This window comes from Ochotona curzoniae, unplaced genomic scaffold, assembly GCF_017591425.1.
Source record: "Ochotona curzoniae isolate NIBS_2020 unplaced genomic scaffold, NIBS_Ocur_1.0 contig_1, whole genome shotgun sequence".
NCBI lineage: Eukaryota > Metazoa > Chordata > Mammalia > Lagomorpha > Ochotonidae > Ochotona > Ochotona curzoniae.
The window spans coordinates 33592735-33617979 of record NW_024464918.1 but is presented as its reverse complement, the minus strand read 5'-3'; the positions used below and the strand labels follow the sequence as shown (position 1 = coordinate 33617979).

General features: G+C 42.9%; 1 protein-coding gene across 1 annotated transcript in view; it reads right to left on the bottom strand.

Moving 5' to 3' along the window:
* The window catches only part of SLC27A6 (solute carrier family 27 member 6), a 54161-nt gene that overhangs the window by 16196 nt on the left and 12720 nt on the right, over window positions 1-25245 (bottom strand). The window contains exons 3-5 of the mRNA XM_040970506.1: window positions 20375-20533; window positions 18992-19116; window positions 1467-1661 (exon numbers count right to left, since the gene is read on the bottom strand). Coding sequence (XP_040826440.1) covers window positions 1467-1661; window positions 18992-19116; window positions 20375-20533 — 479 coding nt within the window. The remainder of the gene's footprint in view (window positions 1-1466; window positions 1662-18991; window positions 19117-20374; window positions 20534-25245) is intronic.

The window sequence follows — 25245 nt, the reverse complement described above, 5'->3', positions numbered from 1 at the left end:
CTTCATTTTTAAAGTTTGTTGTGTTTTGTTAGTTTAACTGACAGGAAGACAGAGGGAGAAGAAGTGAAAGAGCTAAAAGTCAGACAGCAATCCAGGCACTCCGCCATGGAAGCCGTGGATGGACCAGCCTCTTCATCACTAAGCTAAGTGCCTTTCCCAGCACTTGTTTTTATAAAAGTAACTTACTGAACTGCATATTTAGCTGCCCCAAATTCATTTTTTAGTTCTTCTTAACTGAGTTCACAACTTCCTAATGTAACATTTGCATTATGATTCAACTCCAATTTTCTAATTTCTGTTGTGCTTTTTCTTTGACCCCCTGGTGATTTAGAAATGGTTTCTTTTCAAACACACAAAGAATCTCTAGTTTTTAAAAATATTATTTCTGCCCTACACTATTATCAGACTACACAACTCAAAAACGTCCAAATCTCTGAAATTTGTTAGGTTATCTCAAAGTGGTCCAGTAATTCTTAATAGATGTTTCCTAAATATCTGAAAAATATTGAAGTTGTGCAGATGCTAGATGCAAAGACCTATACATTTATTAGTTCTAGAAGTTTGCTACGTTGTTGATTGCATTAATTATGTAAGTCAAACTGTTACTGAGTATAAATTCAAATTTCATAGTTATCTTCTCCAAGTCAGTTGAAGGTATCTGTGTTTTGGTATTTTATTGCTGTTTTATTTGTCATTGAACAGTCAACTGGCGATATTTTACTCATTTAAAGGTAATTTTTGTTGTTGTTGTTGTTATAACCCAGCCATCCCACTTCTGGAAATTTACCCAAACAAAATAAAGTCAGCATATGAGAGAGTTGTCTGTTCTCCCACATTTTCAGCAGCTCAATTCACAACAGCTAACTCAAATATCACATGTTTTCTCCAACCTGAGGTAACTAACACCCACAGTTCAAAATACATAATCTTACATGGTAAGATTTGATTATTGTTACAGCATTTTTCTTCACTGTTGAAGAAGAATGTTTTTTTTCTGCTTGCTATTTTTTTGAATTCTTTACAGCATGGGATGGTAAGCCTGTGATTGTGAATGGAAAGTATGTCAATGAAAAAATAAAGAAATCAAGAAGGAAGAAGTTGGAGGCAGGCATCTAAGTGCCTGGGCCAATTGCTGCTGCTTTCACTGAAGTACCAGCAGGGGGCAGATACTCAGAAGCACAGCAACCAGGACTCAAACCGATGTTCCCAAGTGGAATGCTGGTGCTGCAGGCAGGGACTTACTCCAGGGCACCACAAAAGAGTACTCATTATTCTCATATGACAGAGGGAAAATACAAACAATGATTGAGTTTTCCACAATCCATAACACCACGGTAGACCTTTAGTCTATTTAACTTATAGAAGTTTCCAACTTAAAAAGTGAAAATATTGACCATAATTTTTGGACACCCAAATCTAGAAAACAGTTAGCAGATTTCAGTATATAAAGAAATCACTGTACTTACTTTATAAAAGAAATTTGTTCTCCCAACAGACCCAATTTTCCCAGTGTGGTTCATGAAACTTATGTTTCCTTCAGTGGCTCCATAGAACTCGCACATCTTAATGTGTCCAAATCTGTCTAAAAATTGCCTCCACACGTCACTCCGCATACCATTTCCAACTGCCAAGCGAACACGATGGTCCTTCTCTCCTTCTCTCTGTGAGAAGACAAGGTTTATTCATAACTATTTCCAGTCCCAAGACTTCCTTTCATTAACCATTACTGAAGCAGACAGATAACATGCAAATGCGAGCTGGACATTTCGCATGGCAAAGGGGACGTCAAAAAACAAACACACACACAAATTAAAAAAAAAATTAAAACCCAGATCTTGTATGTTGATAGCAGGGCCATGTGAGCTGCTCATGAAATGGCACCGGCCAGGAGGGACAGAGCCAACGTTCCTTCATATTTGGGGAAAGCTATTCCTAAATCCTCCACTATTGAGGACTCTGTGCGGGGAAGGTAGCTGGCAGGTTCAGATCAAAGTGTATTTCCACAATGATGCATTGCTGTAAAGAGTGCACAACGCACTAAGACTGTCCTCCAAACTCCACAGTTGCACTTCATACTGCTGCGTAATTTGAGCAACATACTGACTCCTGCTCTGATTCTGTTTAGTCATCTATTAAAAATGACCCTGCATTGTGTATTTATTTATTGTGAAAACTATACACAGTTATCATTTTAGGTTGTGCAGCATTCTCTCATTTTAAGTCTGTAGTTTAGAATTTGTTGGAACATACGATTACACACTATTCTGCATTCAGCAAACAATATAGCCATTGACATGCTTTATACACGGACCTAAAATTAGGGCAGCAATACATCAGCATCATCATGGGAAACACCAGACTGCCTCTGAACTACCCCCATCATCACCGGAAGCAACAGAAGATGACGAGAGGAGGTAACTCATTGCCAGTAACGAGGAACTAGAGAAGTCAAAGTCTCCGTTACTTACAACTAAAAATGATCGATTGATTATAGCATTTATTTCAGTTCCTTCTATGAATAGCACAAAAAATGGTTTTAAAACAAACGCAGTAATATATGAACTCTCATGAGAAAAAAAGAAGAGTGAGTTGATTTTGGAAACTGTAAAGTGAACTTATAAAAGGAATGTTACTGAGCAGAATGAATAATGCCAAGGGAGAGTGCTTCTGCATCTCCCATCTTAGTACCTGGGTTTGGGTCCCACCTCCACTCCCAATCCCAGCTTGTTGATAATGCATTCCCAGGAAGCACTGGGGTCACACAGTTGAACAGAACACAACCTGACTGAGTGCCCTGCCCTGATTTTGGCTGGCCCGGCCCTGGCTCTTGCAAACATTCAGGGAGTGAATCAGCGAATGGAAGTTCTGTCTTTGCAATCTCCCTCCCTGTCTCTCTACGCCTCTATCTTTCAAACCAATAAAATTTGCAAATCAATTTTTAATTAAAAAAGCATAAATCTAGGCCTGCAGATGAGCATCCAATAAATATTTCTGAAAGCATTAATCAAACATCAACAAGAACAAGGATGGCAGGAAAGTTCCTTGAAGTAGTGTTCACTGAGCACTGTCGCCCTGACTACTATAACACAGGGCACCTTGGAAGCGACCCTTGCTACATGGTGCCCACTTCGGGAGAGTGCCTCTGGAGAAGTCCAATGGGACAGACCCCAGTGTGGGTTAAACAGCCTCCTAACAAATGGAAGGCTCCATGATGGGCTGCAAACCAAATAACGACATTAGCTAATGCTTCTCCAGCTCTAATCTCAGAACTGCGGACCCAAGATTGCATGCTAGTTAGTTATTATCAAGGAAACGGACCTTCTAAACACAAAGATATCAGTTTCTGCAATACCTCAAATTATTCCCCTAGAATCTGACCCATGTGTTGACAAATCCCTGCAAAACACAATCGGATTTTAGTACCTCATTTTGAAAATTGATGATGGAAGAACAAATTGCTTTTTAAGAATGAAACATACAGTAAGACACACGAAGCATAATAAAAATGTCAAAAATATGCAGAAGTAGGATCTTATATAACAGTGAAAGAGGACACAAAAAAGAGACCATTTCTGAAGGGACAATGAGAATATTTTTGGCTGGCCTTTCAACAGTAACTATAGAACCCAGAAGAAAATAGAATACTATCTTTAGGCTACAAGGAAAAAAAAATGAAGCTAGCTTTCTGTTTGCAGTGAAAGTAGTATTCAAAAACAAAAGCAAAACACGTATTTTCATATATGTGAACACTAAAAGTTTTGTGTTTAGTAGAAAGATACAGATGGAATCCTAAGGGAGGTCCTTATTATAATAAAAAAAAAAGCAGAAACATACAGAAACAAATGAAAAATAGGCAGGAATAAAGTGATAAGAAACAGCAAACACCTATCCATGGGAATGAGTGCTGAATCATTAAAATAATATTAGTGATATTTATAGAAAACATGTAGAGCTAAAATAGATGATATACAAAAGACTAATGATAAGTAAATGAAATTAACATGCTGCAAAGTTCTTGCATTGTCAAAAACTAAGAAAAGTAGTATTCAAGATGGTCTATTGAGTTAAGGATTCATATTGTACCCTGCAATACAATAAAGATACTCAAACAGAGAACTGAAAAATTAAAAGGCATATATCTAAAGAAGTAAGCAATGAAAAGTTAATGATATTTAATAAAAATGTAAATAAAATTAAAAATTTAATAGTTAAAATTTTAAAAGAATGGGAAAAGAGCAAATAAAAAATAAGACAAAATGAAACAAAACAGACTTAAGGGCAAATATTACAATGTAAACAGACTCAATCCTTTAAGGAAAAGACTTCCATAATCCACAGAATATGAAACCCAACTACTTACAGTTTTTTTTAAGCTATTCAACAACATGAAAAACCGAGATTACCTTGGTAGAAAATTATACAACCTGAAATCCACGAGGAAGCCAATCTAACTATACCAGCATCAGACCAAGAGGAATTAACTCAAGAAACACTTCTGGAGGCGAAAAAATACACGGAAGAATTGACATCCTAAATTTCTACTCACCTAACCTCCCTCTCAAAATATAAAGGGCAAACGCTGTCAGAGTTAAAAGAAGAAATAGCCAAATGATACACAGATGTTGGGAAAAAATTAAAAATACTTAATTTATATACACAAAACAATACGACAAATCAGTAAATAATTCACATTTCTTTTAAATGCCTTTGGAACATCTTCCATAACAGATGGTTACATCTTTTCAATTGTTTTTTTTTTTTTTTAATCAGATATACAGGAAGAAGGAGAGACAGAGAGGAAGATCTTCCATCTGATGATTCACTCCCCAAGCAGCTGCAATAGCCGCTACTCAGCTGATCTAAGGCCAGGAGCCTGGAGCTTCTGGGTCTCCCACGTGGGTGCAGGGTCCCAAGCCTTTGGGCCTTTCCCAGGCCACAAGCAGTGAGCTGGATGGGAAGCGGGGCTGCTGGGACATGAATCAGTGCCCATTTGGGATCCTGGTGTGTAAGTCAAGGACTTTAGCCACTAGGCTATCAGGCTGGGCCCAGATTGTTACATTTTAAACAATTCTTTTAAAAATTTTTATTGATTTTATTGGAAAGGCAGATTTACAGAGAGAAGGAGACACAGAGCAAAAGATCTTCCATCTGTTGGTTCACTCCCCAAGTGGCCACAATGGCCAGAGCTGACGCAATCCAATGCCAGGAGCTTCTTCCGAGTCTCCCACAAGGGTACAGAGTCTAAGTTTTGGGGCAATCTTCCACTGTTTTCCCAGGCCACAAACAGGGAGCTGGATTGGAAGCAGAGCACTCAGGATACGAACTGGTGCCCATATGGGATCCTGGAGCATGCAAGGCGAGGACTTTAGCCACTAGGCCACCACGCCAGGCCCATCCTACAATAATTGTTAACCAAATATTAACATTTATTCTGGAGAACTTGGCCTGGTGGCTGTAAAATGCTTGCAAGCAGTATCATAGTACCTTGGTTCAATTCCTAGCTCTGGCTCCAGCTTATCAGTAATGCAGACGCTGGCAGGGCGAGGTGATGGCTCCAGTAGCTGAGATTCTGCCACCCACACGGGAGACCTGGATTGTGTCCTGGCTCCCAGTTCTGTCCCCAGCCCAGCCCCTGCCACTGAAGGCATCTAGGGAATGGGTCAGTGCAGGACTCAATCTCTCTCTCTCTTCCCCTTCCTCCCTCTCTCACTTTTGCTCTCTCCTCCTAATTTCCCACTCTCCCTCTCAAGTAAATAAAAGGTTCTTTTTTTAATTTATTCAGAATGCATATACTTGGATCACAATAAAACTAAAATTGTAAAAAGAGAACTAAAAAAATCTGCAAATATTGAATCATAATCAACACAATGTTACGCCATTTATAGGTTAAAAAAAATAGAAAAGTAGAAAAAGCTATACTAGTTTACAATATCTTAAAACTCACGATACGTAGCTCAAGCAATGCTTTAAGGAAATGTCATAGCGTGAAAGCAGAAGTGCTGCAGAGCCAGGAAGTCAGGGGGTTCCCCTGGGTCTGTCTTCCTTGTCTCCATGGGAAGTGAGGAGACTGAAAACAGCCCTGCTGTGCACAGCAGCAAAGGGGCCTTCCATGCCACAGCATATAAACTGCATCAATCCACGATGGCTCACCCTTCCTTACCATATGGTTTGAGCGAAGTGTGGTGAGCAAAGCAGTGGGCTATGCTGCTGGGTAATGGCTGCTTGGGCAGGTGCTCCTCAGGGAAAATATCAACGCCCCAATTAGAATATGAAAGTAGGCCCAGCATCCTTAGTGAGAAGAGAAATGAAAAGTAAAACACATCAAGAGATGACAGCAAGCATTTACAAAAACAGCCAGATATTTCTTCTCTATTTCTCCACCAAGGGTTGGCAAGGCACCCTCAAAGACTGTGTGTGGGATTCAATATTTCTTTTTTTTTAAACATTTATATATTTTTATTGCAAAGACAGATATACAGAGAGGAGGAGAGACAGAGAAGATCTTTCGCTTGCTGGTTCAATCCCAAGTGGCTGCGACAGCCAGAGCAGAACCAGTCTGAAGTCAGGAGCCAGGAGCTTCTTCTGGGTCTTCCAGGCAGGTGCAGGGTCCCAAGGCTTTGGGCCACCCTTGACTGCTTTCCCAGGCCACAAACAGAGAGCTGGGTGGGAAGTGGGGCTGCTGGGATTAGAGCCGGCACCCATATAGGATGCCAGGGTGTGTTCAAGTCAAGGACTTTAGCTGCTCAGCCACTGTGCTGGGCCCTCAATATTTCTCAATCCATGGAGAAGCACTTGGTCTAGCAGGTAAGACAATACCCAGAAAGCCCTGCCTGGGTGTGGATTCACAGCTTGGGTTTGGGGTACATATATTTTCAAAACATGTATAGAAATGTTCAGAGCATCGTTGATCATTTTAAGCACACTTCCAGATCTTTCAATAGTAAAACAGAGCTTCTATTGGAATAGCCTTCTTTTCTAACAGTAACATACACATGACTGCACATTCAGCAGATTTATACAATGCTGATTTATTATGTGACAATTTATGTGGGCGAGAGGTCCGCACGGCTCAGGACCTGGGAGTCTCCAAGCCAAGGTGAAGCTGCCGACTGACGGGGCTCTCTCTGCGAGGTTCATGGATGTATCCTCTGCCACGTTCACTCAGGGTCTTGGCAGTATCTACTTTCTTGAGATGAGAAGGACTGACCCTTGACCCGCTGCTGAACACCAGGTGCGGGCTGCGTTTCGAGCCAGAGGCCTCCCTCCTGTTCCTACACCTGGGTCTCAACAGGCGTGAAGCAGAGAAGACACAGCGAGTCTAAATCACAGGGCGATCACTTGCTCTCAGCTGGATCTCCCTGGCTGGCCGTCAGAGAAGCCCCCAGAGTTAGCTCGGAACACCTCACAAGTCTACATGACATCTGAAAGTGATCCTCCTTTTACAGAGTCTAACCGTCAGGACATCTGCCGAGTCCCTTCCATCATGGTCCCTCCTGAAGTATACTTGCATTTGGGCAACTGCGGTATGCACAACTATGGGGGCGTCATTGTGCTGCCCCTCCACCACTTCTCTAAAGCCACGAGAGCCAACTGGGTTGCACGCAAAAAGCATGACCAATACAGAAGCAGTCGTAGGCTGTGATTCAGATTCGGTTTCTACAAATAGGAAAAACTAATTCACAGTGATAGAAATCATACAAGTGTTCCCGGTTGGGAGGAAGCTGCCAAACAAAATATTCCAGAGATATCTTCAATGAAAAAATCAAAACTATTGCTTACATAGAACAGAAACTGTAAACCATAAATCATGGGTGAATTACACATGTCATGCAGGAATGCTATTTCTTTATAATAATCTTGAAAGATACAATGAACCTATTGGAACGGTATCTTCATTACATCAGTGACAGACAGACAGAGGAAACACGTGATCAGAGTGACGACAGTTAAAACTGGAAAGGCAATTAGTCACTGTGTGTTTTATAGAAAAAACAAAAACAAGGGTTAAAAAAAAATAACCAAAATATCTGAAAAGGCTTAAAAGACGTAAACTATGAGAAAGCACTAATTCGATTTTTAAAATTTCAGCGAAAAAAAATTTCATGAGAAATAACAATGTCACCTTGTCTCCTTGTCCTGTCTGTGGGGCTCAAGTGGTGACTCAGCAGACAGAAACATCTCTCCACACCAGAGCAGCTGCTACCAGAGCAGAGTTCTTCGCTGCCACTCATTGTCACCCAGAGCAGGTCTGCCCTGGTTATCACCTCCTCTGGACAAGGCAGATCTTGCTAACCTGGCACAGAACGAACTCCTGGATTTTCTACTGTCATTTTTCTTCATGAAACAGTAGCCGATCTTAAGATCTATTTGGCTTAAATGAAAAACTTTTTTTTTTTTATGGTGCAACTCCTGGATGTTTTTCAGGGTCAGAGAGAGGAGACTCAGCACGCCTCATTATTTGTAAAATGTGCTGGCATGCTGTGAAAGGTGGTTTATAAACCGAATGCCACACAGACTGTGACTTGTTAGGGCTGTTGCTATACAGCTTACTAAATAAGAGGAAATAATTGCAAATGGCTCAAGCGATGCAGAAAGTCCAATGAACAAAATGATCATGATTTCCTTCCCAGAACTACCAACCGCATTTCTCTAAATCTCAAAATACTTTTATTCCCTTTCCATTCCCTTCTGAGGAAGCCCAGGAGTACGTATAACCTCATGGTGAAGATGTGGAGAATGTCCAATTTCCCAAAGCCTGGGTTCAAGTCCCAGTCCCAACACCAGCTTCCTGCCGAAACACAGACCAAGGGGATCAGAAATGACCCAGACCGGCTCCTTGCATCCCAGGTAGGACGCAGGATTGTGCTCCTGGCTGTTTCCAGCATTTAGGGAGAAAACAGGCAGATGGGAAATTTCTTTTTTTCCACTCCTACCATTCCTCAATCTCTCCTTCTCCAACAAAATAAATATGTAAGAAAAATGAAAAATAAATAAGCGAATAAAAGAAAACGAAGCACCAGAGGTCATCCTTTGAGGCAGATGAGGAACGGCAAGCAGAACCACTTTGTGGTGTTCAGGGTTAGGAAAACGCATATTGCTTTTGATGTTCAAGTACACTGCGCTTCAACAGACTAAACTGCTGCTTGGGACACTGTGGGGAGCCGTGCAGTTGGGTCGGATGGCATGGGTGTGTGATGAGCACTGCTCCTCAGTTAGCAAGGCTGCGAGGAGTTTCTGGCTGCGTGGCAAGGCCCGGCAGAATGTCTCTGGTCACCTCATTGCTGCCTCACCCATTGCATGGAACTCAATCACCTCTCTGATGTTTCATAGAATTCTTCTGAGGGTGTTGTTGTTGTTTTTCTGCTAATGTGAAGTGATTCCTGTAACTGATATGACACCTCAAATTGATCTATCATGTTATGATAAAAACACCTGTAGTAACGTAAGGCTATGACACACAGTTAAAAGTATACAATAATACAATTGAGCCCACTATGTTTCCAAACATCCTGTTATGTGCCCACTTTTGTCCTAAAGTTTGCCCTAGTGTAAGTAATGTTTTCCTTAATAAATGGCTTGATAATATCTTGCAACAGATGGCAATCATGGAGGTACAAAGAGTTTGTTTACCATGCACCTCGAACTGTTACAACACATGATATGACGCATTTTAGTTTCTTACCACAGAAAGCAAAAGTATATGGGGCATTTTTTATAAGGAAATAAATGTGAACTCCCTCAAATTGGCTTAAAATCTCAATCTTATATTGGCACTTATATTTAGGGAAAGAAAATAGTTTATAAAAATCTTTATCTTATATTGGCACTTATATTTAGGGAAAGAAAACAGTTTATATAGATGAAAGAAAGTTTCTTGTAAGAGGCCCTCTGTTGTAGATTAGCTGAATTGCCTTGATCCCTTTCACTGCCCTTTAACAAAAGAATAAAAAACAATTGAATCAGCACTAGGTGACAGTGACCGTAATTAATGCATGATTTGATTATAAAATTTAGCAAAGAATCTATGTTATATGCTTTTATAAAATCCTTTTACTTATGATCTTTTAATTCTGTATTCTTAATATTTTAATCAATATTAGTTTGTGTTTAGTAAAAGTTGATTTTGAGTATAAGTAAACTACTTGTCACTATGTAACTGCATGCGCTGCCAACCGTGGAGTTCCTGGTTTCAGCCAGGTGATTGCAGGTTTCAATGAGTAATGGTTTGTTAAGAATGTTTTCTTTGAAATAGAAAAATATTTTTTAGGATTGCTTCTTGCATTTTCATAACCATGATGTAATGAAAAATGAAACAATTGGATGTTGTGAAAAAACTTGTGATGATTTATGTATAAATAAAGAAGGCAACTTTTCCGAGTTGTCCATTATGAGCATCAAGTCATAGTGGTCCGTGTCTTATGTCTTCCTATCATCTCGCCGATCCACGCATCCTTTGCAAGCTCTCAGTCAGCTGGAGCTGGTCTCTGGCAGGACTCTCAGATTGCAAAGTGCTGGTTCAACTTCTTGGTCTTCTACTCTCAATTCATCTCCCTGTAGCTGCCTGGGCCTGTAGAATACGTGCTGAGAGCCCTGATAAGCCAGCCACAAACCTTGGGAGCGCCTTGGTCTTGGTCTTCAGGAAGGCCTGGGGACAAGCGCCTGAAGGCAGGCACACCTAAGGCCTCCTGGGAACACTGCCCAGTGACAGGCTCTGCCGCTCTGCTCTCTGGCCCATTCCTCCTACTCCCAGGCTTGCTTTTAGCTCTTGGAAAATAATGGTAGCCCAATGACCTAGAGGAAACTAAGTGCTTTAGGAGTCCTGCCTGGTATGTTTAGGATTATAGAATCATATAAACAATGCCTCACTAAAGAACCAGGTGTTCTTGTAGCAAAATACTGTCCTTTCCCAAAAGTTGTTTAGGTATCACGAGAGCATACAATCAACGTTTTGCCTTAGACTCTTGATCCTTGATTCCCTATGTCTTTTTCAGGTGACAGTGCTCTCAATTCTCGTTATCCAAAGAGATCCCCAGCTCCCTACTCATGTGCAGGCACAGCAAGACGATGGTGCACATACTTGAGCCCTTCTCACCTGTGTGAGGAACTTGCACTGAGTTACAGGCTTGGCCCAGCCCTGGACCAGCCCCAGAAGATTCCCCCATGTATGGAAGATAAATCTCTCTGTCACTCCACCTCTCAAATATGTATCTATATATTTATTTATTTATTTTTAATTCTCAGGAATAGCTTTAGCCAGTATCATGAACAGGAGCTGTACAAAGAAAAGTTTAAATGGTAGTAAGAGACACACCCAAGAATTTTAAGACTAAAAATACATATTTCATATTTTGGACAAGAAGATTTAAGCAAATAAAGATATTTTACCAACAGAAACATGAAAACATGGACAACTTGGAAAATACAGAAAAAGGAAAGCAAAAGATAAAATCAATAATACTACCATGCCAGTATTATTTTTATACTTCCAGGCTTATCTATTTAAAAATATGAATATACTATAATACAGAAAAATGATGTACTGTGTTAACCCAAACATAAGCACTTTCTAATTAAAGATATTAGCAACAACACTCAGAATTTTGTTTGCTTGATTCAAATTATGAGCATGGTATATAGTAGAATGAGAACACTATAAGTCTTTTACATAGAATAGCAATGTGATTATCATGTGAAACTTTATAGCAAGCCCCAAGGATATCCCTGTGTTACACACCCATGCCTGTGGACTCACACCCAGAGATGAACATGAAAGGAAAAAGAGGAAAAACATTTGAAAAATTAGTTTATGCAGGAATATATAAAAGGAACATATAACAAGACGTTCTCATATCAACTAAATCAGAGCTTGCAAAACTGTGGATTCTGCTTGCAGATTTCAAAAGTCTTATGATACACAACAGAGCCCATTCATTCACAGGCCCTCTATGAATACTTTCAAGACAAACAAGAAATAAGCAGTTCTAAGACAGGCAGTATTACTCATAAAGGCTCAAATACTTCCTAATCTGGTGCTTTACAGGAAAAGCTCAAGATCCTTATCCTAAATGTAAAGTGAAGTTCCAATAATAAAAATTTAATATTAACCCAAGTTAGGTTAATGGAATAGTACATGGGTGCTACAAATATTGGCTCATGGAGCCTTCTTTGCTGATCCCCATATGGCTTCATTTCATGCTTCCTAAGGGAGCCTTAACCTTTCAGAGACAACTGCGAGTGGGTTTTGTCTGAATCAGGATGAGTAATCTGCTTCAAACACGTCAACCCAGGGCTTCCTGTGTACCTGGGGCATATTAGCAAGTGAGCAAAGCACTGGCTAGCAGAAAAATGTCTTAACAGTTACCAAGCTAGTTCTACTATAAAACTCTATGGTTGAACCCTGGGTGATGACTAGAGGCCAGGGGAAGACATCAAGCTAAGACTGGTGTAGTCACAGCAGCTTAGTCCCGCCGTGCATGACGGGCTGGGAAGCAGGAAGATGGGAGGAGAGCAGGTGAGGTGGCTCAGGTCAAACATGATGTTGATGACAGTCCAAGTTGTAGTCAAACAGAAAAATATGTTCAGCAGAATGACAAATAAAAGAGAATACGTAATGAGGACTGGTAAAGGGAGCCTGGAAGTGTGGTCCCCGGACAAGTGGACAGGAGATGAGAGGCTAAGAGTGGCTTCTGTTCGATTTTATGTAAGCATGGAGACGCTGAGGAATTGCTGCACCTCACCCAAAATAAATCCAACGTTGGCCACATCCATCAATATTTTTAAAAAAATTCTCTTGGTAAAAAGCTCCCCACAGGCTTGTTTTGAATAAATTTCTATTCCTTCATGAGATTTCAGTCTCCTACTAAATATTACAGATTATCTAAGCTATGTGGGGAGCGGAGGAAGCATGAATAAATACAATACATATGTTAAGTAAATGAAGACCTTAACAACTACACACATAAATACACAACTGAAAGACCCGGAGTCACAGAGACTAAGAGAAAGAGACAGAGTACGTGAGAGACACAGACCAACAGGAACATCACGGAACACAGAGAGTAACAATCAAAGACAGCAAAGGACACTGACAAAGCCAATTACAGAGAGCTAGAGAAAAGAGAGCGAGTGAGAGCCAAGGGTGCAGGGGAGAGGAAGAGAGAAATGGAAAGAAGGGCGGGAAAAAGAGACACAAATAAAGATACTGAGTGAAGCACACATACACACACAAACAAACAATAAGAGGTAAAGGTGCCGAGAAACGCACAGAGACAAACAGAAATCAGAGGGATGCAGCAAAAGGGCACACACACAGAGTGCAGGGACAGAACCAGGTCTGCAGCTTTATCAGAAGGGGATGTACCTGTATACGTGCCAGGCCCAAGTCACCATGACGTTCTGACAGAACAAGAGACACTGCCACCATCCTCTACATGGCGACAAGGAAATCCAGGTCCAAGGCCAGACGCCAAAGAGAGACAGACTGATGTCATTAACTGTAAGCTGTGTGAGGCCAGGACTATTGCTGGCTCATCCTGCCCAGCACCGTGCCTGGACCTACACCTGTAGCCGAGTCTGCACAGGGCAGTTGAAGAACAGAGGAAGGAAAGACGCTGGCTCCACAGGGCTGCATAGAAGATGCAATCCGTCCCCAGGGATTCAGGAACAGGTCGTTTTTAACTCGGTGGTTCTGCCCTTTCCCCAATGGGGGGGCTGAAACCCCATGCAGAATCCTTCACAGCGGGGTGTGTCTGGGTGTCCTTCTTGGCACACGTGTATGTATCAAGCCAATTCTCAAAACCCAGAAAACACTCGTTTCCCCCTCGGCCATTAAAACCTGCTTCTAACAGAATGAGATAACTTGTTGATGGGGTCAGTGCTTTGAACGCGGAGGTCCGAAGGGCCTGGGCTTCGGGAGCCCTGTCCCTGTGGCCGTTAGGGCCACAACCTCAGTTGATGGTGGGATATCTGGAAAGGAGTCACAGCACAGCTGGAAGCCAGGCTTGGGTTTCTTCCAGAGGTTCTCTGGGAGCCGTTTTCCCAGGAGGATCTCCGAAGCTGCCCTAATGAGAGGCAGTCCCTGAGCTTCCTCCCAGGCCAAGGATTTATTCAATGAGTTGCTGAAATGCAGAGGCTTCTCAAATGTCTTCTTTTAAACAAAGTCTCTTTCTCCCATAACAACGGCTATTTGGAGTAACCCTAATACTCGGTGCTGAATAGCTTCCCTCTATGTCTAAGAAAAGTGATGGTTCTGTATGAGTGCAAGGAATTCTGCATCCACCTCCAGTTTTCGGGGAACAAGGCAATGTTTGTTGATAATGGAACAGGCAGAAAAAAACAAAAATTCACAGAGAAAACACAGGGACAAATCATCTCTGCCTTTAGGCCTGAATACTTTAACAGATGCAAACGACACCAACGTGGTCTAGTTCCTAAAGGCTCGACGGAAATTTAAACAGCATATGTTAGGAATTACGATTCTTCCATCTTGACTTTATTCAACAGAAGACATTCTTTTTCTCAAAATCTACTGAGAATTGCACATACTTCACTCTGACACATCTATGGAATGAGAACAGAATATCAACAGCTCGCTTTCCTCATAGATATTCTAATACTGTAAATTGAAACAACGCACACGGGTGTTACAGAAAAGACACAAAGTGACACTAGATGCAAACAGGATGTTAGAGATTCCTGGACTGGACATCAGGGCTGGAGGGCAGGTGCAGAGAGGCGGAGCACAACTGTCCCAAGTGAGATTCTCCAGGGACCACTTCCCAAGAGAAACCACAACTTGAAGAAGCTTTCCCTGCAGGCAAGAAGCTTCCAAGGGCAAAGGAAAACAGGCGGAGAGCAAAGAGTGCCTGCTGTTAAGATAATAATAAGAAAACATGCACAGAAGAGGCCAGGATGGAAAGACGTGCCCACATCATGTCACCCTTTCTTCCAGCCCCAACTGGTACAGCATGGAGAGAGGCCTGGCCTACTTTGGGAAGAGAGGGGAGGAACCCAGTGCAGATCTCAGACTTGGAACCCAGCACCAACCCTCCCATGATGAAACCCAAGTTCAGGGACTCTGCACACACCTGCCTCCAGGCCAAAGCTCAAGGAAGAAGTTTCTGGATGGTCCTGAAGCCAGGTACATGACCCCAGAGGACAGCCAGCTGTGTATGTTGCCCAGCATCACCTCCAGCCAGGTGTGCAGGCTGTAGGCTCCATCACACAGCAGGTAGGTCAAACCGTGAGGGGTCATGCTACCCCAGAGCCATACTGCTATCAGTGGACTGTGGGCTCTGGGTGCAACGTTCCAGTGTCATGGCTAACGGAGTATCCACCTATTCCTCCCCCAGTGTCAGACAGCAGAATGTTGAAAGTCATTATTTCTCAGGGGAAGAGGAGGGGCATTGTTACATCGTTTTGGAGCTTAGACTAAGAACAGAGCCGCATCCTCTGGTGCCCAGCCATACATCAGTCATTATGGGCCTGCCCCGTCTCCAGGCAGAGCCTTCTGGAGATGGACTTCCCGTCTCAGGGACTTCTCCAATCCACCCTGCACAGACTTGCAACAAACCTGGCCTTGGGATGCCCTCATGTGCTGAAATAGTGACAACACATCAACTGCAGATGGGCAGATCTGGACATGGAGCACAAGCTAACACTGCAACAGAGACAGGGACCACAGAATCAGAGCAAGCTGGCAGCACATGCTGAATTTCTAGGACAAACACAGCCAGGTTCCATTGAACAGCCAGCCCTTCAACACGCAGACATCCTTGAGAAGTCTCAGGGATCTGACTCCACTTAATGGTTGTAGTACTATTCCAGACAACAGCACACTTTAACTGCAACAAGGTGTTGTCTACCACATGCCTTGCTACACTAGCCATCATCAAAAACAAAAAGAACACGTGTTGGCAAAGATGTGAAGGAAAGAGAATGTTTGTACACTGTTAATAGAAATGTCAACTTGTCCAGTCATTACAGAAAACAATATGGAAATATTCAAAAAACTAAAAATAGAAACACCACATGGCCCAGCCCTCCTACTAGTGGGTTATATCCAAAGCCTGTTCAGGAGACATATGCACCCCCATTTTTGTTGCAGTGCTACTCACAAGAATCAAGCAGTGGAAACAACCTAGGTGAATTTCAGCTGATGAATGGATGAAAAAAATGTGCTTCACTACACAATAAATGCTATGCAGCCACAGAAAAGGATGAAATCCCGTTACATACAGAGCATGGTTCAACCTACAGAGTGTTATGTCACATGCCACTGGGCAGGTACAGAAAGATTCCCATGACTTCATGCGAAATATTTAACAGCTGATCTCATAGTAGTTATAAGTCAAAGACAGACTCCCAGAGGATTGAGAGAGCAATAAGTAGAGAGGGGCAGGGAGCGGTTGGCTTAAGAGTACTAACACAGTTACAAAGCAGACTTAAGTTCTGATGTTTCATTGCACACTTCGGTGACTACAAGTAGCAGTAATGTAGTGAATGTCTCAAAAAAAAGCAAAAAGAATTGACACGGATTGTTTTACCATAACAGAAGAACTGTAAGAGTGACTGACATGCTTATCATGAATTGCATATTACAAAACACACATACACCTCACAGTATCACATGGTACCTATAAATGCATGCAATCTTAAAAATCAATGATAAAGGGAACATAGAGGTAAACTTTTTAAAGAAAGGCTTGGAAAGTTTCTTCAAAGGAGACGCCTGCAAGGCTAAAACTGCACAAGCTCTGGCTGCCCCTAAAAGTCACTCAACCCTGAGTTAGAGTGGGCCATGGTGTCATAGAGGTACCCATCATTTACCAGGCTGACATAAGAGACAGTTGGGAAAAACCTCCACGATCTCATGTGTTACAGCAGAAGGGGATCACCCTGGAGGCTTTCCTTCAGTCCCTCCCTTTCCAGAAGCTCTGGGATAGGCACTGCCACTCACAGCTCCTTAGGCTGAGGAGGCACCTCTGTGGCTGCAATGCTGGGAAAACCAAAAGAAGGCGAGCAAGACCTTCAGACCCAGACCTGGACAGAAGGCTTAACGCCCCTCACTAAAGCATCTCCTCTGAAAAGAGGGGATCACCTGAGCCACTATCATGGGTGCCCCTTCATGTGACATTCTGAAAATTTTGGAGCAAGGTGACTTCTGCTGTGAGCTGAATTCCTCAAAGGCCTTAGTGCCTCTGTGTAATGCTACACATTCTCAATTTATCCAAATTCCCTTACTGGTCTCTGTCCTTCCTGGGAACCCAAATTTCTTGATTAGAACTGAGCTTTCCTTGCAATGCTGGGACTAGGGAAAGCTTACACTGGCTGGCATGCAGAGGAGCCCTTGCCTACTGCTGCCCCACATCTGTGGTCTCTTTTCTCTTGCTCTGGAACCCTGCAGATAAGCTCAGGTCCCTAGCCGGTCTCCTGAGTCATCTCCACTATGTCACTGGTCAACATTCTCACACTCTTTGGTGCTTAGGTGACATCATCAGTCTCCACATCCAAGCCAAACTAGGTAGAGGATCTGTCAGAGTGGTGGGACAACCCCAGCAGATGTGGGCAGTGATGCTTTCTTTGGAGAGGGAAGAGTCTTGCTTTGCTTTGTTTTGGGGGCTTTGCATAAGAGACACAGCGTTGGAGGATGGGGATGAGCCAATCCTGCTGGCCCAGGATGACCAGCATTGCACAGCTCTCACACAGCTACAGAGCACTCGGCTCACCTTGGCCCGTGTCTACAGGTAGGGCTCCATGGGAACACACTGTATACCCTGAGATTGACAAGGAATCTGGACGTATTCACAGACAGATGGTTTGGTTTTCTTTTGTTTAAGCATTCCTTCTTAAATAAATGTCTGTGGGGCTTCCAACCACATCATCTGAGACACTCAATGACAGACAGGTCTTGAAATGGGAGGATGGATAACGTCACTTGGGGAGCCTCTGGCCCCACCTGAATCCACTGCCAATCTGGCTGCACAGCAAAAACTGCTCCTTGCCTTCAAGCAAAGGTCACAGCAAACAACACTGGAGGACCAAACACCAGGTCTCTTTGAATGAACAGTGAATGACACGACAGAAAGATCTTTGTCATAACAGAATGAATTTCTTCTTTCCCCTGTTTGTAACACCAAGAACTGTTTGAACTCATTTTATGTGAAAGCAAGAAAAGGAATTAGATAATCCTCTCCTTCTCTCTTTAAAATCTTAAATTTTTCCTTAGGAAAAGGAAATCTTTATTTCCCTGTCTGTTTTTCAATTTACATTCAGGTTAAAGATCATTTCCAAAAAAGTGACTTTTTTTTCTTCAAAGAGAATGAAGAACTAAAATTATGTTAATTTAAAAAGCACTCAGGAATTCTATTTTCATTTCTAATGCCCCTCAAATTCTCTATAGTTATATTTTTCCAAAATTAGTGCAAGTTGAAAGGAGATTTCATTTTACAATTGCTCAAAAGAATGTTGAAATGATTAAGTGGGAACATACATGCAAAAGTAAAATTTCATTTTAAATGAAAGTAAAACAAAACATACTCTAATATAATCATTATTACAAAATAAAAACACAGAAAAACAACTAGAATTAGCTTCTTTTTCTAAAGAACAGCATCTTCGATGACTATGTCCTTAGACACCAGGATCACTGTCGTATGTGAACAACACGTGCCTCTTTATTTCATAATTAATGCATGTTATGTTAATGCAAATTTTCATTAGTCTACACGCAAATTAGCCTGCATGATGAGTCTCCCCTCTTCTGCTACCACACACAAAATCATTCTATGCATCCCTGGATTCTCAGTCTGTCTGACTTGCTTGGTATTTACTTCGCCCTGAGGGACTGCACACAGCTTTTTGAGTCACCCCAATTATGCTCTTGAAGAAGCCACAAAGCAACAGGAAACAAAATTCACGTTTTCACTCTATATGTTTAGTCTTCCTGAAATACTGGGGTTTTTTTGTTTATTTTGTTTGGTTTGCCTCTTACCTTAGGTTGTTTGCAAAGGTAGCGACAGAGTTCCCCGATATACTGAAACACAGTCACATTATACTTCTTGCAGTCATTCCAGAACTGGCTTGCTGAGAATTTCTTCTTCAACACACAAGTGGCACCTAGCAGAAGGGATAAAAAGCAGACCCCAGAGCAGAAGAGATCTCACGAGCAGAATTAGCATAAGATGTGAAGGATGCGCTCTGCACAGAACATTTGTTCACTTCTAAGGCTTTCATAATCCATCATTGATCATTCACATCACACACATTTGAAAACATTAATTTTACAGTCCAATAACTCTTAAAATGATTTGTGTTGCAATTTTGTATCTTGAGCACAAGTACGTTTTGGCAACGTGGAGGATGAAAGCAACAATTACAACAGGTAGCATAGGTGTGTGAATGTGGCCGGAAATAAGCATCTTCACAGAGACCAGGAGTATTCATTTTCGACCTTGAATACTTGCTTACTATATTTTGAAATCCAAAGTTAACCTCAAACTTACCCTGAGGCCATGAGAGTTGCAAGACAGCACCAACCACGTGCTCACTGCTGACTTCAGAACCTAACTTAGTAAGTCGGTTTTGACATTTAGTGTGTGCTATATGAATAAACTCTACAGATAACTTCATCTTGAATGTCATCTTTGTTTATGGTGACTCCCTCTGTCACATTCTACGTGGAGTATTCTAAAAATTATTTCATGTCATTTTAGACATACACAAGTAGCAGTGAAAGATCTGTCTATCCACCTTCCTATGTTATATTGGGACTAATCATGGACACATACTTAAGAATGGAGTCTACCACGAGCTCCACCAGTTGACCTACCGAGTGTCTAGGATCAACAGTTCACAATGATGGGCATAACACTTTCTTCAATGCAATCACATTTGCAATGCCAGCCCATTCCTCCTACTTAGAAAACATGGAATTTTTTTCCCTCTCTTCCACAAATCCTCAATCTGGGTTGGCCTGAGGTGAGTTGCTTTGAGCAGAGGAATACAATAAAATAATCTACATGATTTCCAAGACTAAGGTTTAACAGCTCTGCAACGCGCACATTCACCCCCTTTGAAACACACCTAGCACCACTTAGGGAGTCTGGTATAGACCACCAGAGGACGAGCAGTTTCCAGAAGAGAATTTAGTCACCAGCTAGCTCCAAGCACATGGCCAGGTCCCCAGGGCAGTGCCTTTTCCAGTGCAGCATTACCAAGCAGATGCTCTGACAGGGAGCTCCTTCATTAAACCTGGTCACGATCTTACCTGCCTGTCCGCACTCCGCACTGGGCAGTTTGTGTTGTAAAGTTCAACCCACCCTAATTCTCATTCCTAAGCATCTGAAAACTTATCGGAAAGAAAAGAAAATCTCACCCAACTCAACACATCCCCCGATGCCCAGGAGAGACGCTGAGCTGTGGTAGAGAGGGAGGGTTATGTAGATAATGTCATCCGCTGTGCAGCCGAAAGCCCACAGTCCTGTGGAGCCTCTTAAAGCTTGCAGCTGAGTGATCACAGCTGCCTTCGGTAGCCCTGGAAGAAAAAAACAAGAGGAAAAAATATATAAGTGAGAGTAAAGTTATGCTGGCACTGAACACAGCAGCCATTGAGACCAAACACACTAGTACTCTATCCTTATGCACTCCTGCAGAGCCAAAGTTGCAAAACACACAGAGTGAATTAGAACTCTCTAGCCTCTTTTTATCAAGATTGACTTACTTATTTGAATAGTGAAATTACAAAAGAGGAGACACAAGGAGACATGTCCCATAGGTTAGTTCACTCTCCGAATGGCCACAAGGACTGGGACTGAGCTAGGCAGAAGCCGGCAGACACAGCTTGGTCTGGGTCTCCCACGTGGGTCCAGGGGCTCAGGCCCATTCTCTGAAACCTTCTCAGGAGCATTAGCAGGGAGGACCTGCGATGCAGCAGCTGGGACTCAAACTGATGGCCACACGGGATGCCTGCATCACAGGTGGATGCTAAACTGACCTCACCACAACACTAGTCCCATTACAAAATCTTCGTACAAGTTACAGCTTCAGTATTGGAAATAACATTAAGACAAAAGACAATGTATTATAAAAAAAATAACACTGAAAATCTAAAAGAGTAGGAAGCAACTAACAAAACAAAAATCTACCAAGAACATTGAACATTAAAAACATGAGTTGTAAAGACAGATGATGGAGAACTCTGTAGAGAACTGATTTTCACAATCATTAAGCCCACTTGTTTATTTTTTTAGATTTATTTTATTTTTTTGGAAAGTCAGATAAATAGAGAGAAGGAAAGACACTCCTCAAGCGGCTGTAACGGCCGGAGCTGTGCAGATCCAAAGCCAGGAACCTGGAGTCTCTTCTGGGTCTCTCACATGGGGTGCAGGGTCCCAAGGCTTTGGGCCGTCCTTGACTGCTTTCCCAGGACACAAGCAGGGAGCTGGATGGGAAGTGGGGTGCCGGGATTAGAACTGGTGCCTATAGGATATCCTGGTGCACGCAAGGCAAGGACAAGGACATAAGCCACTAGGCTACCGCGTTGGGCCCCATTGAGCCCATTTCAGTGTCTGGTGATGAACAGCTGCCTGTATTCTTCTAGTTCATGACTGTCCTCACAGTACATGTTCATAGTATTTCCTGTGCGCTTCAGATCTGTTTGAAATGTCATGAATTGAAACACACTGCAACAAATATTCCTGTTACACATCCCCATCTCCTTTGCCACACTTCCCTGTTGTCTGAGTACGAAGAAACCCATTGCACATGCAACTGTGCACACGTGTGTGCGACACAGCGCTGCTGAGCCGGCCGCAGCCCCTCTGCACAGTGCCTCCTCGCTCAAGTGTGCACACCGTGAGAGCGGAGCCAGCCAAGGACTGCGGGCTTCTTCCGGCAAATACAGCTTTAATTCATTAAAAGCTCCTAGGATTTCCTCAGCTGAAAGGAATGTTAATGCAGACAAATGAGGCATTTTAAAATGTTTCCCTTATTGCCATATTACAGGGCCAATCCATTCATCTGAATTTTCCACCAAATGCTTTTGACTGAATGAAAAAAAAAAAAAAAGACACAAAGAAAACCACTTTCCTGGCAGCTCCTGGAAATCTACTTTTAGACACTCTGATGGCATCTAATTACCAATCCGTCATCACGGAGGCCTGCTTGGCAGAGCAGGAACCACCACTGCGTGGGACGCTAGCATCTCCTGGCAGAAAGCCAGCTGGACGGTCAAGTGATTTCCAGCTGCTCAGGTTTCCGCGTTAGCTCTCCATAAACGGGTCTGGGAGGGAGCAGGTGATGGCCCGAAAACCCGGACCCTGGCATCCACGTGGAAGGCCCAGAAGGGGTACTCGCTCCTGGCTTTAGCTTGGCTCAGAGCTGGGTGTTATGGTTGTTCGGGGAGAGCACGAGAGGATAGGGCATCTCCCACTGACTGTACCGTGGCTTTATCATTCTTGTGGATGGGTGGATGGATAGATCTTTAAAACCTGTCACAACTGCTTGGAATTCAATTGAAAATTCCATTTTTTAAGATACAGATATTTTTATTTGAAAGGCACAGGTAATGAGAAGGAGAGACTGACAGAGATCTTTCATTTGCTGCTTCACTCCCCACATGGCCCACAGCCAGGAGCCCGGAGCATCTTTGGGATCTCCCACGTGGGTACAGGGCCCAAAGGGCTTGGGCCTGCTTTCCCAGGAACACTGGCAGAGAGCTGGACCAGAAGTGGAGCCACCAGGACTCCAGCCAGTGCTCAGGCTGGATGCTGGCACTGAAGGCAAAGGCTTAAACGACCACCCCATGGCATCATCCTCCAAATCGCTTTTCTTCTGCAAACGCCACCAAATCTTCAAAAAGTGTCCTGCTCCCCCCCCCCCAATCTTTAATACATAGATAAATGAAAACATTTGACAACTTCTAGACCCAGACGAAACTCCTGGCTTTGTGTTGGCTTAGCTCTGGCTGTTGTAGCCATTTGGAGAATGAATCGGTGAATGGAAGATCTTTCTGCCCCTCCTTCTTTCTGTAAATTTGCCTTTCCAATGAAAAGAAATAAATATTCTAAAAATTAAAAATTCAATGATTTTGCTTCATAAAATGCTACTGTGAGAAAACCTATCACCAGCTTTCGTGGAGGTGAGCAGAGACCAACAGCAGAGAGGTGAGAGGAGGCAAGCACAGGGCAGAGTCAGGAGTGAGTCAGCCTGCCAGGCTCTAGGTGCGGCACCCTTTCTTTAGCCTCTGCACCCACAGAGTCCTACTTAGCAGCCCATCTGCAAACTTGAGGCACCTGCTGTGAATTTATTTCTCCAGTCTAGAAATTCAGTCTAAAGACTTCAGGTCTGAAAAAAAATGTGTCTCCCTGATGTGGATGCTATTTTCCTACTGTCTGCTTTTCTAGGACTAGAGTCCTTCATGAAAACAGATTCTAATGTGTATCACACCAATTTTTAGATCCAGAATTCTTTATTCCCCATTGCCTCTCTGGGTTAGCTCCCGCCCCACACAGGGTTCTGATGCTGTTTGTCATGTTCAAGCCCCCAGCTATTCACCTTAACCTACTTGGCTTAACCTCCCTCATGAGAAAGTACTTCAGAAAGTACACAGAAAATCACATTGTAGTGAATCCTATTTTGATGGGAAAAAATGGAATCTATGCCTATTTTTTCCACAATTCACATTTTCCAGTCTTTTTGAAGATGACTTTGAGACTGTTCTAGCTTGAACTGACATTCTAACCCACACTTGCAACTGTTTCTATCTCCTAATCCAAGTCTCCCTCAGATAAATCAATTCTGTTTATTTCACAGAAACTCAACTCTGATTTGCGCTCGAAGACAATCTGGGGGTTTTATATCAGAGTTGTTTTCCAGGAGTTAAGGGGATTGGCTTCAAAACCTCTCACAGATTCTGATGCACAAAGGTTCAAATCCCTTCAATAAAATGGTGTGTTATTTGTATTCAATTTACATAAATCCTCTAGATTACTCATTATATCAAAACATCACAAACACTATATCAATTGAGGCTATACTGCATTACTCAGAGAATAGTTATAAACCCAAACAAAATTGCACAAGCACTTTCAGGACAGAGAAAAATGCTCTCAAACTATTTTCTATCTGAGGTTGTTTGAATCCATGGAGGCAGAACTCATGGGTGAGGTGGCCCCGTCCGGTCAGAAGGAAGCAGTTCTGCTCACGCAGCGTGCAGTCAGCAGGGGTCACAGCCCTGCTCGGACACGCCAGTCTCCCTGAGTTAACACATGAGGTGAAGAAAACCAATGTTTTCCTGGGGCTTTTGGCCACAGCAGCACACTCAGCTGTGAGCCAGTCTGCAGTGACTCACCAACACTCTGACTCGGCTGTTTCAAGCCCACACTGGTGCGAACCCCTGATGTGGTATTTCCTTGCCAGCTCTGTGCTCCATTTCCATGACCTGGACTGGGATTTGATCTAACACATGAACTTGGCATTCTCTGACCTCTCGTCCAAAAGAAGTCTCTGCAGCTATTCTTAAGAGCCTGGAACCCCACAACTTAGAAAGTTTCTTCTGGGGGTAGTGCATCGGTATGACAAGCTAATCCTGAACCTGCGGTGCTAGCATTTCATAGGAACACTGGCTTGTCTCCTGGCTGCTCCACTTCCGATCCGGCTCCCTGCTAACGGCCTAGGAAGGCAGCAGAGATGGCACCGTCCTTGGGCCCCTGTCTCCCAGTTTTGGAAATATGCAATGAGGGCCATGGTGGCCTTTGGGGAATGAACCAGTGGGTGAAGATGTCTGTCTCTCCCTCTCTCCCTATAATTCCTTCAAATAAAAATAAGTAAATATACTTTAAAAGATTTAATTTTTTTAATTGGAAAGTCAGATTTAAAGAGAAAAGAAGACAGAGAAAAAAATCTTCCATCTACTGGTTCACTCCCAAAGTGTCTGCAATGACCAGAACTGAGCCAATCCGAAACCAGGAAGCAGGGACTACTTCTGAGTTTCCTACACAGGTGCAGGGTCCCAAGGCTTAGGGCCGTCCTTGACTGCTTTTCCAGGCCACAAGCAGGGAGCTGCATGGGAAGTAGAACAGCCAGAGCAGGAACCAGCATGCCTATGGGACTCGGGCATTTACCAGGTGAAGACTTTAGCCACTAGGCTATTGCACTGGGCCCTAGCCTTGACTGTTAACAATGCAATGCCTTGTTTTTTCAGTCCCAGAGAGCTCGTCTCACGGCAACCAACTTGAAAAATAACAT